The 18,063-nt window shown below is 32.0% G+C and overlaps 1 protein-coding gene across 1 annotated transcript; it reads left to right on the forward strand.

The window, feature by feature from the left end:
* Nucleotides 1-4,618: 4,618 nt before the first annotated feature.
* On the forward strand, nt 4,619-12,703 carry LOC126884328 (protein SEC13 homolog). Its single transcript, XM_050650269.1, has 2 exons — nt 4,619-5,291; nt 12,245-12,703. Exons 1-2 carry the CDS (start codon nt 4,708-4,710, stop codon nt 12,576-12,578), a joined length of 918 nt encoding a protein of 305 aa, XP_050506226.1. The 5' UTR covers nt 4,619-4,707; the 3' UTR covers nt 12,579-12,703.
* The last annotated feature ends 5,360 nt before the right edge of the window (nt 12,704-18,063 follow it).

Below are 18,063 nucleotides of genomic sequence, written 5' to 3' on the forward strand. Positions count from 1 at the left end.
CTAGGTACAATGGATGGGCCGCTCTATGCATCAAGGACGTCATTGGTCAATATTTACTCAGTGGTCTAGTCTGTCACATAGATTTGGCCAACTCCGAAAAATAGCGTAACGCGGAGCAGTTCGGTTCGGTGGTCTATCTATCTCTCTCTACTGGCGCTTAGCTTTCTCTCTCTAGCATATGATGGCTGCCGCCTCTGTGTAACTGTCGTTCCATTACTCCCACCTCTTGGTAGATACGCTCACACTCGCACGACAGACAAAGATAGCTAGACTACTTTGCTAGTACTTGTTATCGACGTTAAGGCTGTATGAAGGCCGCGTCCCACGATCAAATAATTTGATCAAACTGGTTTGAGGAAACTGAAAGTGACAGTTAGTGACGTCACATCCTGAGTGTTCATTGTGGATGATAATGAAAAATTTTAATTTTAAATAAAGTACAAACAAGTTAGACAACTCAATACAAAAAATTTGATCAAACTAGACTGATAGTGAGAGTACAGATTTTTAGAATTTCAAAAAAACTGCAATTGTGACGTCACTTTGACGTACTTCCTCAAGTACGTCAAGTTTGCTCAAACTGTTTGATCAAATTATTTGATGGTGAGACGCGGCCTTGAAGGCCCCGTCTCACCATCAAATAATTGACAGTTATTTGATCAAACTTGACAGTCAAACTTGACTAGTGACACAAACTATACATACTAACTGTCACTTTGTGTCACTAACTGTCAAGTTTGATCAAATAACTGTCAATTATTTGATGGTGAGACGGGGCCTTGACACTATGCATTTTCTTGTATCATTTCTAATATCGTTTCTGATATGTCAAAAAAATGCATAGTGTCATACACAGATACAAGAAACGATATCAGAAACGATACAAGAATTTGTGTCAGGCACAGATTCTTAATACAAGAACTGCGCCAATTTCTGCGCAAAGAGCAAAAATGTAAAACCAGCTGGCGGCTGCTGGTCTGGTAAAACCCCTCCCACATCACTGGGTAAAACATCTAAATGTCATAATGGCGGCTGAAAATGAGATCGTATGATTTATGTCTTGATGAATTTATTTGCCCAAGTAGCAATTTTTCGACGCATTGGTTGTCAGTACAAACAAATGCACTGTATATAACGTTGCCACAGTGGACTTTCAGTTGTTTCGGCCAACGACCCCTAACCCGACTGACATTACGATGTTACAACGTTAAGTAATATCTTTAGTTATATGGGCAACTAAGTTATTACTATTGTGACAACTACATATCACAGTTAAGTTTTTTCAACAATCGCAACTACTTAAAAACGTTATAATGCTAAACTAATTTACGCCCATGGGTTTTCTGGCCGACTAAGTAGTTGTCTCTCACGACCCCAGGGCCTTTACGTGTAGTTCTATAGATGTGTGACACGTTTACGGCAACTTCAGGAGCAAAAAAAGAATTTACTTTATAACCTTACTTTTTTCTTATTATTTTATATTTTATTTTGCTGGAAATTTTCGATTTATTTAACAACCTGTTTATTTGTTTTTTATTAGCTGGTTTCTCCATAGTCCATTGTTTTATCAGTAGATTTGATAAGCTTAAATCTTTGTATCAGCTTTGCTAGACAGGGTTGCCAGGCCAGTTCTTACTCTTTCAGTATTATATCCGTTGCAAGATAATTTGGCTGAAACTCCGACAAAAATGTACTTTTTGTACATATTTTGTCTGAATTCCATCCGAATTATCTTGCAGCGGATAGTAGTTTTGCTTTCAAAAAATCAATATAGAAATCAGTAGATTCTTATTAGGCCCTGTAAATACAGTAAAATCTGTGTTAACGGTTACCTGTCAAAATCGCCCGGTTTCATAATCAACTTAAAGTAAACAAGTAAAGTTCACTTTAAAGTTGACATTTACCCATATATGAATTGTGATAAAGTAGGTACCAAAAAAATTAAAAAAACTGATTATGAAACCGAGCGTTTCATTTTGAAAATTCTCCAAACCAATTATATGAAGATTTCCTTATTTAGATCTGGTATTTACCAGTTTCATTTCTCTGTCCATCTATTATCATCATCTACGTCCTGAATCTTATTTTCCGTAATGACATTGGGAAATTGTAACAAAATGTCTGAAAATTAATTTAGAAATGGGGTGAATACTATTAAAAAGCAAATTTTATTTTAGTGATAACAAAATATTGAAATATACCAAACATCTAATAAAAAACATTGCCTACTAGAATTTTTTAAATAATATCAAAAATATACCAAAACAGTAGATATCTACTAAATGTGGCAACGCTGTTAAGGAGAATGATGCACTTCATTGCACTGGTCACATGACCTCTGTCACCCAATAAGAGGGTGCGTTCTAAAGTGGTTGGGATAGTCGGTCCAGGCCGTGTTTGGTCGGCGATTGGACTTCTCGGTTGTCTCATCCGTCTATGGTTGGTAATAAGGTATATTTTAAGTAATATTGGTAATGTTGTTTAATGCACCATTTTGGTTTTTTTGGGATGTAAAGAAAATAAAAACACAAAATATAAAAAATGCAGGCATTTTCTAATACTTTTAAAAGCACCATCAATACACTAAATTTATACAAAACATCTTTAACATAAATTCTGGCTTTTATATTAAAATTAGATTTTTTAAATTTACATATTTTTTGTTAAAAAGGTGATAAAAAATGAGCGCGTGTGTTTTTTAAAGGTGGAATATCCATATTTGACGGTAATCTGAGATGCGTTTATAAATTTCACATCAGGTAATTTTGTTTAAGTCCTTATTTATGTATTTATATAAATTTAAATACCTGATATGATGTCAAAATAGTTTACTTTTTATATAGGTAAAAAAACATAACCAGTCCGACTCTTTGAGCAACCATTGCACACAGGCACTTTTTATAGTCGCTTCAGTTGTCTTATGCAACGCTTAAGGTTGCCTAGGCAACGTCAAGACAACTCAAAAATCGTCCACCAAATTAGTGCAGAATTGGGTCGTCTTCTAGGCAATAACAACGTTGTAACAAAACGTTGCCACGCGGTAGACAACGTTGTCGCGTCGACAAATTGCTACTTGGGTGTGTTTTTGTAGGTATTATTTATAAATCTTTTATTGATACTTAATATACGGTTTGGTATGGACTACTGTTCTACTAATAACCATATATACTTCGTCTAATTTACTAACCGTTGCACGTCATCCGCGTCATAGCCTGTGACGTCGCATGATACCAACACGAAATATTTGGCGGTAGGTGTGTTCTTTTTTAGAATTATTTTGCTGAGTACACTGGAATTACAACCACTAGACATATTTTATTATATACGCCTAGAAATAATATTTGAAGGTTTCTATTAATGTTAACCTAAAGAAATACACAATAATATGTTTCATTTAATTTGCATAAATGGATTATAAAGTGTTTTTATGAAGCACATTTGTTCGGAACACACTGTAACTGTAATCGAACGAAGGTGACATTTTAGAATAAATTGGTAACATTTATTTGACAGTTGCGGTGATGACACTTCATATTTGTTTATATTCTTTACTATAAGTATCTGTTCTATTATATTTACTGTTTTTATCATTTTCTTTACTATAAAAAGATCCTCTACTATAAAAATAGAAATTTCACCTAATTTTATCACGACTTGGAATAATCGAGGTATCTGCCAACTTTTTTAGTTGTTATTGTAGACATAATCTACAAAGAAACCTATCGGCTTCTCCCAAGAGTTCGGAGCCGTTTTTTAATAATTATTAACAGCAGTGCAAAAACGCTTGCACTGCAAATCTTAAATGATTATAACTTAATTCTTATTCTCTATTTCTTAAGTTTTTATTTATTTACATTGAATATTAATTTGTTTTGTTGTATAATCCACGTTTACAATAATTATGTGATCTATTTGATTTAAAATGGATTCAGGATTTTTTTTTATACTTTGGCAACAATGTCAACTTAGATCTCTGGCGTAGATAATGACGTGCAACGGTAAGTAAATTAGATGGACTGTATTTAGCTCCTAGTAAAGTTCAAACTATGTATAACTTTGGGTTTCATGTTGCATCATTTTTTAATAGAGGAAAATACAATAGTTCCTAATTTGGATCAAACTTAAGATAATTCTAATGCAAATATTTTAGCACAAATATCAAAACAAAATAAAAACACAAATAATCAACAGTCAACGTAAAAATTCTGGTTAACATTAAAATTTAAAATGGTAAATTTATGGTTTTAAAAGTTTATAAATTTTATAAAATCCTTAAAATCAGCTGTAGACGCAGTACTACCAAATTATCATACAACCATACCAATTGTAAGGTGACAGGGTGACAAACAAAATTTCGACCAATCACGTGCCGAATTTCATACAATTTTCGATACAAGAACTTGCATAGTGTCATACAGGGCACAAATGTACGTACAAGAAACAATACAAGAAAATGTATATCAAAAACGATATCAGAAACGATATTAGAAATGATACAAGAAAATGCATAGTGTCATACAGCCTTTGCCTTTATTACACCCCGATGCATTGTTTAGCATATCCCTAGCCAGATCTATTCTTGACATATCTCTGGTTGTGTCATGTCATTTTACTTTTGTGTCAACTGTCAGTCAGTGTCATCATTTGACGTGTCAAGTTTGGGGTTAAATTTTGTTAATTTCAAGAATTAAAATATTTAACATAAAAATGGTTTCTATATTAAATTCAATAGATACTGGTCATGAAGATATGATACATGATGCAGAAGTAGATTATTACGGTTTAAGGTTAGCCACTTGTTCCTCAGATAACAGCATCAAAGTTTATGATATAAAAAGTGGAGCTTCCACACTACTGGATGATCTAAAAGGCCACTATGGACCTGTTTGGCAAATAGCTTGGAGTCATCCTAAGTTTGGCAACTTATTAGCTTCGTGTTCTTATGATAGGAAAGTAATAATTTGGAAAGAACAGCAAAGAAAATGGATAAAATATTATGAGTATGCAAATCATGATTCCAGTGTTAACTCTGTTCAGTTTGCACCTGCTGAGCTAGGTTTAATTCTGGCTTGTGGAAGTAGCGATGGTTCAATTTCTCTTTTAACTTATAATGTTGGAAGTAATATTTGGGATGCCAAGAAGATTCAAAATGCCCATGCAATAGGATGTAATGCTGTAAGTTGGGCTCCAGCCATAACCCCTGTTTTTGGAGATGAGACTACACCTGTGAAACGTCTTGTTTCTGGAGGATGTGACAATTTAGTAAAAATATGGAGGGAAGATGGTGACAGGTATTTATTTAATTTTTATATACAATTATTTTATATGTAAGTATATCTAATATTTCTCATATATTCTGCACAATTTTTAAAAGGTGTATTCCTTTGAAGTATTCTGTCCTTGTAAAGAAAAACTGATCTTTTTTAATGAAATAATTAAATCCCTGCCTTCCATCCATCCAATGGTACTAAAACCGGGCCTTGTCCTCCAAGCTTCTCCAATCATTTCGATTTACTGCTGTCTTTTCCACGAATACATGTTGATGAGGTTTTTGGCATCCTCATCTACTTTGTCTTCTTGATGTTCTCTTTTTTGGTCTTTTAACAGGTCTTTTTCCTTGCCTTTAGCAATTTTCTGGGGATTCTATTCTCATGCATGCAGACTACATGCCATGCCCACTGAAATATCTGCAGTTTAGTGTATTGTGCTAAATCCCTGCTTTATATGAAGTAAATTCATAGGAGACTGTAGCAGTTGATCTTCATACTTAACTTAAATGACCCATTGTGAAATTGCGCTCAAGTTAGTAATCCATTTTTTAACACTTTACATGTGAGCCACGTAGTGCCTCCACCAATGTGCTACATGCATGCATATATGCCATTGGATATATATTATGAACTTCTAAGAAAGGTAATTTCAGTTCAGAGTAAGAAGTCTTATGGCCAAGTACCTAAGAGGTGGAGGCCAAGAAACTAAAATTAGAAGTCTTAACTCAGTACATCCGCACTCTACATGTTAATGTAAGAAAGTGTCTTTTAAGCTTATTTTAAATTAAAATGTGTTATAATATATACAGGGTGTCCCGAAAAGATTGGTCATAAATTATACCACAGATTCTGGGGTCAAAAATAGGTTGATTGAACCTCACTTACCCATATAGGTACAATGGTGCACACAAAAAAAGTTACAGCCCTTTGAAGTTACAAAATGAAAATCGATTTTTTTTTATATATATCGAAAACTCTTAGAGATTTTTTATTGAAAATAAACACCACATAAAAATTTTATGAGGGTTTTGTTCCTTTAAAACCCCCAAACTTTTGTGTATGTTCCAATTAAATTATTATTGTGACACCATTAGTTAAACACAATGTTTTTAAAACTTTTTGCCTCTTAGTACTTTTTCGATAAGCCAGTGTTTATCGACATATTTTGAATATTTATTGAATCCACCACATATTTGTATATGGTTAAATACGATTATAGAGACCTGTTAATAATCTGAAAATTTATTTATAATTTACATTTTCAGTTATATTTTGAAAAAGAAGCCACATCTCGACAAAAGGTGACTGGTCAAAAAAAGACTAAGAGGCAAAAAAGTTTTAAAAACAATGTGTTTAACTAATGGTACCACAATAATAGTTTAATTGGAACGTACACAAACATTTGGGGGGTTTAAAGGAACAAAACCCTCATAAAATTTTTATGTAAATATATTAAAAAGGAAGCTGCATCTCGATAAAAACTGGCTTATCGAAAAAATACTAAGAGGCAAAAAAGTTTTAAAAACGTTGTGTTTAACTAATGCTACCACAATAATGAATTAATTGGAACATACACAAAAGTTTGGGGGGGTTAAAGGGAACAAAACCTCCATAAAATTTTTATGGGGTGGACAAACTTCACTATAATTTTGTTTTAAGATGTTTCTGCCATACGAATGATACATGTCCATTTTTAAGAAAAAATCTCTTTTGTACATTTGTACTAAGGTAAGTTAGGTTCAATCGAACTATTTTTGACCCCAGAATGTGTGGTATAATTTATGACCAATCTTTTCGGGACACCCTGTATAAGTACACCTGTGTTTTTGCCTGATGTGGTATTCCCACTGACCGGTAGTCAATCCTTATAAATGATGTAGGTAGGATAAGTAGGATAGAAAATATTAAGTAGATATGTATAGGAAACTATATTGTAAAATAAATGAGCAAAATTGGTGAATCAGCGAATGAGCCTTGAAGGGCTTGTAGTCATACAACTCCAAAGAAAAAAAAAGCTTATTTTGTTCCAGCCACAGATTTTCAACTGTTTACATGATCAGTAACACAAACCTATGTAAGATACAATAAACTTATTTTTTTCTAAAAAATTGATCATACAATAAAACCCCTGTTAACCGAAATAATTGGTGGGAGGCCGTTTCGGATAACAAGAATTTCGGTTAAAAATAACATTGTTTTTTGTATTCTTCTTGTATCAAACTACATAGTATTCTTGGTCAAAGTTGGTATTAAAAGGTCAAAGCTGGTATTGTGCACCAGTAGTTCACATTCTTATGGTTTGAAAACTACCTTTCTGTCCGGTGTTATGGTCATGCACATCTTCTATACGCCTTAAAGTAATATTTGTAGGTGTTTGAGAAAGCTTAATTTTATGAATGAATATTCAAACTTAACTACAAATGAATAGCAAAATGTATAGTGACTCAATGTTAAGAATTCTTCTCTGATAGTACAGGCCCTCAGTTGGATGAAGTCTTGATAGTTGAAATATATATTTAGCAGCCTTGTTTTGTAACACCATGAGAGGATGTTGAAGCTGCTTTTGATTTGTATTACCCCAAATGATAGTTAGGTATGATAAATGTGAATTTATTAAAGAGTGGTAGACCATTTTATTCACTCTTACGGAATATTTATATTTTTTTACCTGCCTCACAAAATTAATAAAATTCGATATTTGATGGTTGCATCTTAGGTTTTAAACCATGCAGAACTTTTTATGAAGATCATTTTTTTTTCGTAAAATTGATAAAAAAAGTTTATGGTTCCAAGTTACGCAGACACACTGTATAAGAGCTCAGAAAAAAAAATGTTGTCAACATTTATTACGTTTCAAGTTTGTTATTAAATTTATTATAGGTAAGTTTTACAGAAACAAAATTTACAACTTTACAAACATTTTTTGTAATTGATATTTTAGGATTTTCACATTATGTTTTTATTAATTTTCTCAAAAAGAAGTTATTTATTTCATTTTCAAAATTAAATAACTTAGTGCATTTTAAAGATTACATCTTAAGCTTATAAAAAGGCACCTATATATATTTGTAATATAGCCCTTTAAACTTGAGTAATATCCTCCTAAAAGTGGTAGTAACTCTGGTAGTAACTCTATTTTAGAAATCGAAACATCCTGTAGTTAATTAAGAAAAATGTAATTTTCATTACACCAACAATAGGGAACGTGCACATAAAAATATTTTTGCATAAAATTGTTAATTAATGTTTAAAAATGTTATATTCAAAATATTACGCCTTAACAATGAATAGTGTACGTACAACAACTGATAATAGTTCCGCGCCCAAAATTTCCATTTCAAACAACTTCAAAAGTGCGAGCTGGGATCTGACGTCAACAACCACTGTGTTCTTGTTCACCTGTTTGGTGAGCTATTGCATTGAATGCATTTTGCCTTTGCTAGTTGTGTGTGTCGAATAACTGTCTTGTTTGCTCGGTGTTTATATTATTGTATTTAGTGTATTTATTGTATAAAATACTTTATCAAAAATCACAGAAAACAAATCTGCGTAATATAAGTACTATATAGTGCCGGAATGTCAAAGCACAACTGTCAGAATATCCAACAAATATTTTTTTACTCTTCCAGTAGAACCAAAAATGTCGATTGAATTGGCTAAAGGCATGCAGGCGAGATAAAAAGGATATTTCACAAAGTAGCAAAGGTCTGTGAGGATCATTTCCGTGTGAATATTTATCTAATTATGTACCTAATACTAATAAGACATTTTCTAGTTCAAGAAAAAATATTAGGTAATTGTTGTTTCATGAAATGTGCCTACTTAAACTTGTTTATTTGTTGCAGTTGGAACAAGACATGGATAACTATGTATATAGATTCAAGATTAAACAATCGACCATTCCTAAACTACTTGATAAGTTGATTTATAACCATGTTAGTTTTACTTCTCATCAATTAATAAATAATTATCAACATGGCTTTATGCACAAGAAATCCACAACTACAAACTTACTATCTTATGAAACATCTATTATCAGAGATCTGGAAAGAAAATGTCAGGTAGATTGTGTATACACAGACTTTTCAAAAGCCTTTGATATGCCACTACTTACTGTTACATAAACTTAAGGCATATGGTTTCAGCGATCAGCTTTTAAAGTGGTTTGCTAGCTATTTAATAGGTCACACACAAAAAGTCATACTGGGTTCATTTATGTCAGATGCAATACAAATAAAATCTGGAGTTCCACAAGGTGCTCATTGCTCGCCCCTTCTGTTCAATCTATTTATTAACGACATAGGTGAATGTTTTAATCACTCTAAGTACTTGCTATTTGCTGATGATTTAAAGATGTACAGATCTATCAAAGATCATGAAGATTGTAGTCTCCTTCAAAACGATCTCAATAATTTAGTTGAGTGGTGTAACAAAAACAGACTCTTTTTAAACGTTAATAAATGTCATTTCATTAGCTTCCACAAAGTTGCAAAAAAATATCAATCATCATATGTCATCAACAGTAAAGCGCTGTCTTATGTTAAAGCAGTAAAGGATTTAGGAGTAATATTCGATGAAAACTTAACGTTTGTGGATCACATTAACTATGTGACAGCAAAGGCTTCAAAAGTATTGGGTTATATACTTCGCAGTTGTGCTCCTCTATTGTCTGGTCACCATTTTATAATGTTCATGTTGTTTGTCTCAAGAGAGTTCAAAATAAGTTTTTAAGATTTGCAGCGTACAGATTGGGATATAATGTTATTGAACTAAACCACAACTACACCATCATCCGTAGTAATCTCAATTTGCACTACTTAAAAGACCGTAGAATTATAAATGATCTAGCTTTTATTTATAAACTATTAAATAGTGAAATCAATTGCCCTGATTTATTAAAATTAATAAACTTTAATATTCCAAACCATGATCTGAGAAATAATAACTTGTTCCATGTACCTCATCATTCAACAGACTATGGTCTTTCACCAATAGACAGAACTTTGAGTCGCCTGAATGATTTGGACATCGATCTATTCTCTTCTTCCAGTAGAGTATTTAAAAACCGACTTAAATCAATTTTGCCGGTCAGCACTTATGTTTAATGTTTAATATTATATTTTCAGTAGATTTGTTAATTTTTGCAATGGACAATGCTTTTGTATTATGTAATTTATTAATTTTTTATTGTCTGTAGTTAGTTGATTAATGTCGGTTTATATTGTATTATTATGTATGTATTGTCACTGCATAACGTGGATTGTGTGTATGTTAAATTTAGTTTTATTGTAATGTACTTACTACAGTTTTATGCTGTCACACTTTCATTTAATTCATTTAATTTTATTTTTTGTTTTTTTACTGTTTTACTGGACTTTACTACTACTACTTTTACTTCTACTTATTGTTTATATAAGTATATTTTTTATGAAATTGGGGAAACCCGTAAATAAATAAATAAATAAAAGATTATGGGTGGTCCCAAAATTATTAAGTCAGATGATGTCCCGCACATATTTGATTGTTAACCAGACAGAAAACGAACTTTTTCTTAGCACATGAGGGAAGCAATCCTTAAAAGGGTTAAACAACAGCTTCTTGAAGATGCCGCTTCTATATTTAAGTCTGCTCTAGAGGACAATGATGATAATGAGACAGTGTGATCCTAGTTTCACAAACTTAGTTCAACCAGGACCTGAATTAAACCAACCAGCTTTACCTCAAAAACTGAATAATGCATCAACACAGACTCACATCAAAATCAGAAGTAAAGGTATTCAGTGTAAATTTCAAAGGATTGTTACAGTCTGGTTGTCGCCATTGAAAATATATAATAAGGATGCAGCAACTTCACCTATAAAAGACTTGCAAACATTATTTGAAGATACAAAAAGTGAATCAGGACGTTCTGTATTTGAAGATAATAAAGATAAAGTGATTCTTTATCTTGTGACGAAGATGCTAAAGAAGAGGAAGCAAAACAATTTAAAATGTTGTCTCTGAAGTGTACAGTGATGAAGTTACAATACAGGCCTAGATTGTATAATTTTCAATTAATGGAAATATATTGTAAAACACAAATGATGCATCTATTTTTAACTCTAAAAAAGAACAGGGCACACATTTATGTCTCTTTTAGATGATTTCAGCATAAGCGACAGCAATGCTTCGAGAATATGTGCAAAATCTGTTCCATTAATTAGTAAATATTTAGGATCTTGTATTTTTAATCCCCAAGTTGGTCCAGTTAAATTAAACTTACCCTTAGCATTTCAATTAAAGACGATTAAATACATTTCAATTAAAGACGATACAATCCCCAGAAAAGCTTAATCGCTTTCTTTTGAAAAATCCTCGTGAGTAATAGTATCTACATACTTATGCGTTTTAAGCACTTTAGAAGGTAGCAATTTCTAAAGATTTATAAATTTCACTTTGAAACTAAATAAACTGACTGTAGAACTATGCAAGAATACAAATAATATCTGGTAATTTCCAATTAAATACGATTAAAATGTTATATACAATTCCCGTAATACTCTAATCGCGTTTTTAACCGGGTTCGACTCATAGCACGGTTGTGGTCCGTGACGTCAGACCAATAGAAGGATGTTCAAGCGCCTCCTAAGAAATTTGAATTTTATAGCATTTTCAAAGCCTCATAATAAGCATATGCGTTAAAATATTTGTTTTTTACATGCAATCGTTTTAAGATCATGTTACTTTATGTTTTTTAATATTATTTTAATATTTAAAAATTTATGCTTTAATATTAAGTTTCCTATTGTGGCTTAATCCCATATAAACATAATACTAAATTAAACATGCCGAAAGAAAACAGTTTCAGAACCTAGCATTGTATTTATGATTTCATTCATTGATAAGGTACTTATCTTAGGACAATTATTTTAATTTAATTTATATTTATTTGTATATTGTACCTTTTTAATATTTAATGTCATTCTATTTTGCAGGTGGATTGAAGAGTCCAAACTTGAAGTACACTCTGATTGGGTAAGAGATGTAGCTTGGGCTCCATCAGTAGGACTCCACAGATATACCATTGCCAGCTGTTCTCAAGACAGGAGAGTTGTTATATGGACTAGCAATGATTGCATCAATTGGAATTCAACAGTCTTACATACATTTGATGATGTAGTTTGGAATCTTAGTTGGTCTTTGAATGGAAATATTTTAGCTGTATCTGGTGGAGATAATAAAATTACCTTGTGGGATCAAAACTCAGAAGGTAGTTGGCAATGCATTAGTGATATTGCCAAGGGCCAAGGTCAAATCAATAATCAATGAATTCGCTATTTAAATAGATTTCGAAAGTGTTATATTTTGCATTTTCTTCTGTATTAAGTTTTAATGAATGTATATTTTACTACTCTAATTTTAAAATTAAATTAATAAAAATTGCCTTATTTGTCCATTTTCTTTATCTTCTTCTTGCTAAAAATTAAAATAAATAATTTGTAAAATTTACTATGCCTAAATAAAAACAGACTAACAAGAGTCAATAGTAAAATCGATATTGACAACATTATGTACTATGAGAAATACATTTTTATTTAAGTTTATTATTGTTTTTAAGTATTTTCTTGAGAGTCTAGTTTTAGTTCTCGTGCAAGTCGGACGTATCAATAGCCGGTGCTGACAAGTAATTAATACGAATAATAAGTATCCATAATTATTCAAATAGTACATAGCGTTTTTGTTTCTAACTAGCGTTTTTGTTTCTATTTTTTAATTAAATGAGTGTGGACTCGGAACCTGATGGACCTTCCAATACCATTATTAAATCTAAAGATGACAAACAAAAAGAAATTTTTAAGTATACCATAAATGATCTTGGGCCGTTTCATATATATGTTGAAAAAAGGATAGCGATTTTAAAGGTAAACTTAATGCATTAAAAATGGGTGACATTATTCTTACAAAACTCCCAGAATTGGATAATAAAATAATTAGTATCGATACAATTGGCAGACATAGATTAAGAATCAAATTTACGGATTCTAAAAAGGCTAATTACCTTATCGACAAGAAAAACGATCCGGTTTTTGTTAAAAGCAATTTGGAGGTTTATATACCTAAATTTATTATTATTAGACAATGTGTTATACGGGATGTCTCACCGGAATTCTCCGATGAATATCTTAAAAATAAAATTAAAAAATACGAAATAACTTATAATTTTGAGGTAGTAAACGTTTCTAGAATAAATAGAAAAACAGTTACCGATGATAAAATAAATTATGTTCCTACTAAATCGTGTGTAGTAAGTTTTAAAACACAAGTACTTCCAAAATATGTTACTATAATAAGGTGTTGAAAGAAATTGAACCATATCAACAATTGGTCCTACTTTGTTTTAACTGTTTGCGATATGGACATCAGGGAAAGCGATGTAGAAGTAGCCCCCAATAATTCAATATAAATATACTGCCGAATTATCAGCTTTAATACTTGCGTTAAAATATATAGCCTCTATTGGTATGGACAGTTATATTATTTTCACCGATTGTAGAAGCATTGTGGACAAACTCACTTCTATCCAATCGACAAAAAATCTAAACCACAGTGAGATAGAAATTAAGAGTCTATATTATGATATTACTTCCTCGGGCAGTAATTATTATTTGTTGGGTTAGAGGACATTCTGGAATATTAGGAAATGAAGAAGTCGACAAATTAGCTAAATCTGCAGCTTTAACCAATCGAAACATACGCAACATACTTCTAACAGTAACCGAAATAGATAATATCAGTAAAAACCATTGCAAACAAAATTGGCAACGTGTATATAACCAAAGTACAACGGGAATAAATTTTAAAAATTGCCAACCACTAATTCCCAATGAGAGATGGTTTAAATATGAATCGAATAGGTTAGTTATAAAAACAATAAACAGAATGAGAAAAAAAAAACAGTAAAATCCTGTATAAAAGGTATATTTAAAAATTGCAAGAATGAGATCAAATCACGCACTAACCCCAGCATACAAACACAGCATAGGTATCAGTGATAACCCATATTGCGCCTGTGGTAGAATTGGAGATCTACACCACCTCATATTGGAGTGTGGACAGTACAGACAAAATATTAAAGTAATGTATGAAAAATTAATTGATCTAAATTGTCCTTTACCTGTCAATTTAAACGATATTATTTTTCCAAAAAATAAGCAGACATTAAAATGTCTACGAATATCTAACGTCCTGTAAATTTAAATTTTAAATAGGCTTAGATAATAAAATTAAAAATTGTAAACATATCACACAAAATTGAAAAATGTATCCATTAATATATTATAACACCCTGTAAATTTAGGTTATAAGTATCTAGGCTTAGATATTAAATTAAAAATTATTATTGTAATACCATACAAAAAACAAATAGTCTGGCTAATTGGCTAAGCCAAAGCCAGTATAAAATAAAAAAAGTAGCCCCCGATGTAACAATTGCCAGAAAGACCATAATACAAAAGAGTGTCAGGAAACAACATTAACTCCAAAATGTTTTAGTTGTATGGGAGACCACTTCACAACCAATCTTAAATCAGGTCCATAATTTAAAAGACAGAAATTAATAATTAAAGAATGCATGACTAATATAGTAATATCAATTATCATGATGCCAACACATAAATTCCCCGCAAATCTTAAGCAGGCTTAACATCAGATTATTAAAGATTCTCATCAACAAAATTTGCCTTCTTCTAATTACCCTCTTTATACTCAAAGTTATCCGTCCATTCACTTTTTCGGCCAATAAGAATCATAATAAATATACAGTCGTCAAATCTTCTAAAGGTAGCAAAAGGCAGAGACCAAATAGTCCTGTCTTAACACAGTCAGATCCAGAATACACATTTAGCTTTAGACAATCAGGAACTAATCTTCAAATTATAAATAGTCCTTCATATAAAAATAATTTGAATTCAAATTCTCACACGCTACAAACAGAGTTAAACTCTGATATTTTAGATATAATTTTAACTATTGTTACCGAACTTTTTAAAAATTTTAAGGAAACTCCCAATGTTACAAGACTTACAACAAATAATAATTAGTAAACAATTATTAAACATGCATGTCCAATATCAAACATTAATTATTCATATCCGATATTGAACAGTATATTTTTATCACCCCGTACATCACACGAACCAATTTGTTTTCATATTTAAACATGTGCGGAATATTTCATTTGTTTAAATATTGCAATTTATAAACAATATTTTGGCAATGGACATAATTTAGTTGACTAATTAAACTTGTTGTCGTGTGGGCCATGACCCAATTCATGTTGCCAACAAGAAATAATACATTTTAGAATCATTCTCAAGAATCACTTCAACCAGGCCAGAGGTGCCTTTAACTTCACTCACTAGAATCAATATGTAGTATCAAATAGAGTCTTCAACTAAATCGCGTACAAGTCACAAGTCATTACTCAAAGTTCTCCCGGGGTAACTACCCTTAGTGTCGGTCTTATAAATAAAATCTCGCATTACTATTTGGTGTTTTCATTATCTGAAGAGCAGCCTCCACTGAGCCTAGAATTATACATGGTCCTCATCGAGCAAAAGAAAACTTCGAGGAAGTAACAAGATTCAAAAAACCTATATACAGTCCACGCAAAACAACACCCCAGTAGCAGATAGACGACACTAGGTCCGGGAGAACCAGACCACAGATCCAGATAGCAACATAAAGCCAGAGATCTACAATCAAGAGCCACTACATAGCCAGGACAAGCAGCGGAGACTCCAAAATACAGGACTACTTGCGGAGCACAGCAGAACCAGGAGAGCCGCAACGTCCAGAATCAGAAAAAAACCGTAAGTTTTTGAATAAATTACATCTTCTCCAACATTGAACGTACTGCAAATTGAATAATAAAATCAAAGTATAAAAGGTCCACTCTATACAAGTTTCTACATTTAAATCTAAGTTATTTAAGTACAAATAAATTATCGAACTATGATTAATAAAAGGTTTCACCCTGAATATATTTGACCAGCCAACATTGCAATCTAAACTTATCATTATAATTATTCTTATTTCGAAAAGGTTGGTTGATAAACGAGTACACTTCACAATTTTACTGAACATTGCAACAAACAGTTCCATTAATATATCTTTATTCGTAACTTCATATATTCAATTACCCAGTTTTACAAAATTAAAATCAAAATCTTCGTACGCTAAATATTTGATTGAGTTCGATACGAATATTTCATTATCACTAGATTTCATTTCAGAATTAATTAATGCATGGATTCGTTTCCTAAATAGACAAAATATTAATGAATAAAAATTCACCTACTTACTCGTACTTTCTACATTCTTTTTTATCTATACAAGGTTAAAATAGTAATCAGATTTCCATATTATATAACACAAATGTAACTATACGATTACAAAAACCATGTACTCGTAATTAATTGTCGTATTTACATTATATTTATAAACATATTAATAATTAGAATACAGCTGTCGCATCAGAAATTACGAAATTGTGTTGTTTGAGGAAACAATACGAATTAACAAAACAACAAATTTAACACGGACACTGCCGGGAAATTATATCATTTATTTCTAGAAAAGTAAAATAAAGAGAAAACTAGGAACAATAGCATTATAAGAAAAAAAAAAGGCGTTAGTACTACCAAAGAACATACAACAGTTACATATACGAGGAGGGTATCGACCAAGTAAGTAGCGGCCTACCCACTCAAAACACGAAACGAGGATGGATAGTGTCAGGAGCGACACAAAGACAGGAATCCAATCCTCAACAAACAGGTCATAATACGATGACTATCGTACAATACAGTACAATTCAGCTCCGTATCAGGGGCAATTACGTGGGCAAAGAGTGACAAAACACTCGTCCCAACCAAACAAAAGACTCGCGCAGAAGCCGAAGGACAGTAGGTAACGGAGCAGAAGAGGTGTACCGTACCAAACGGACACAAATACATTACAAAACAAAAGACTCCCGCAGATACTGAATTACAGTAGGTAACGGAGCAGAAGAGGTGTACCGTACCAAACGGACACAATTACATTACAAAACAAAAGACTCCCGCTGATACCGAAGGACAGTAGGTATGGGCATGATACTATAAATAAAGAGATAGTATTTTCCCGTAGCTCAAAATACGTCCGAGTTCGCGTATTGATTACGTAACTGGAGACCGGAAATTGAATTTGAATTCTTGTTAAAGTTAAATGGGATTTGTATGCATTATGTGATGAAATTATTCAATTAGCAAAATAACATTAAACTTCAATGTATTCGAAAAGAATTTAGAGTCGAGATTCCAGTCAAAATAACTGTCAAAGATAAAATATAAAATACAACCGCGAACAATTCAAAGTAATCGGACATTACGAATGATTACTAACCATTACGAACTTGCCGGTCTCCAGTTACGTCACGACTTCCGGATGTGCAATATATTATCTTGTTATTTATAGTATCATGGGTATGGGGGAGCAGAAGAGGTATACCAAACGGACACAAATACATTACAAAACAAAAGACTCCCGCTGATACCGAAGAAAAGTAGGTATAAAGAGCAGAAGAGGTGTACCAAACGGACACAAATACAATACAAAACAAAACGTCGATCGAGGTTATAAAGATAACTCTAAAAGAAGAGAAACATACAGAAACAAAAACTGCAACAGTACTAACGCCAAGGAAAAACGACACGAATATGTACCGTGACAAAACTTACAGAAACGCCAAGGAAAAACGTGACAAAACTAACGC

This window comes from Diabrotica virgifera, chromosome 5, assembly GCF_917563875.1.
Source record: "Diabrotica virgifera virgifera chromosome 5, PGI_DIABVI_V3a".
Lineage (NCBI taxonomy): Eukaryota > Metazoa > Arthropoda > Insecta > Coleoptera > Chrysomelidae > Diabrotica > Diabrotica virgifera.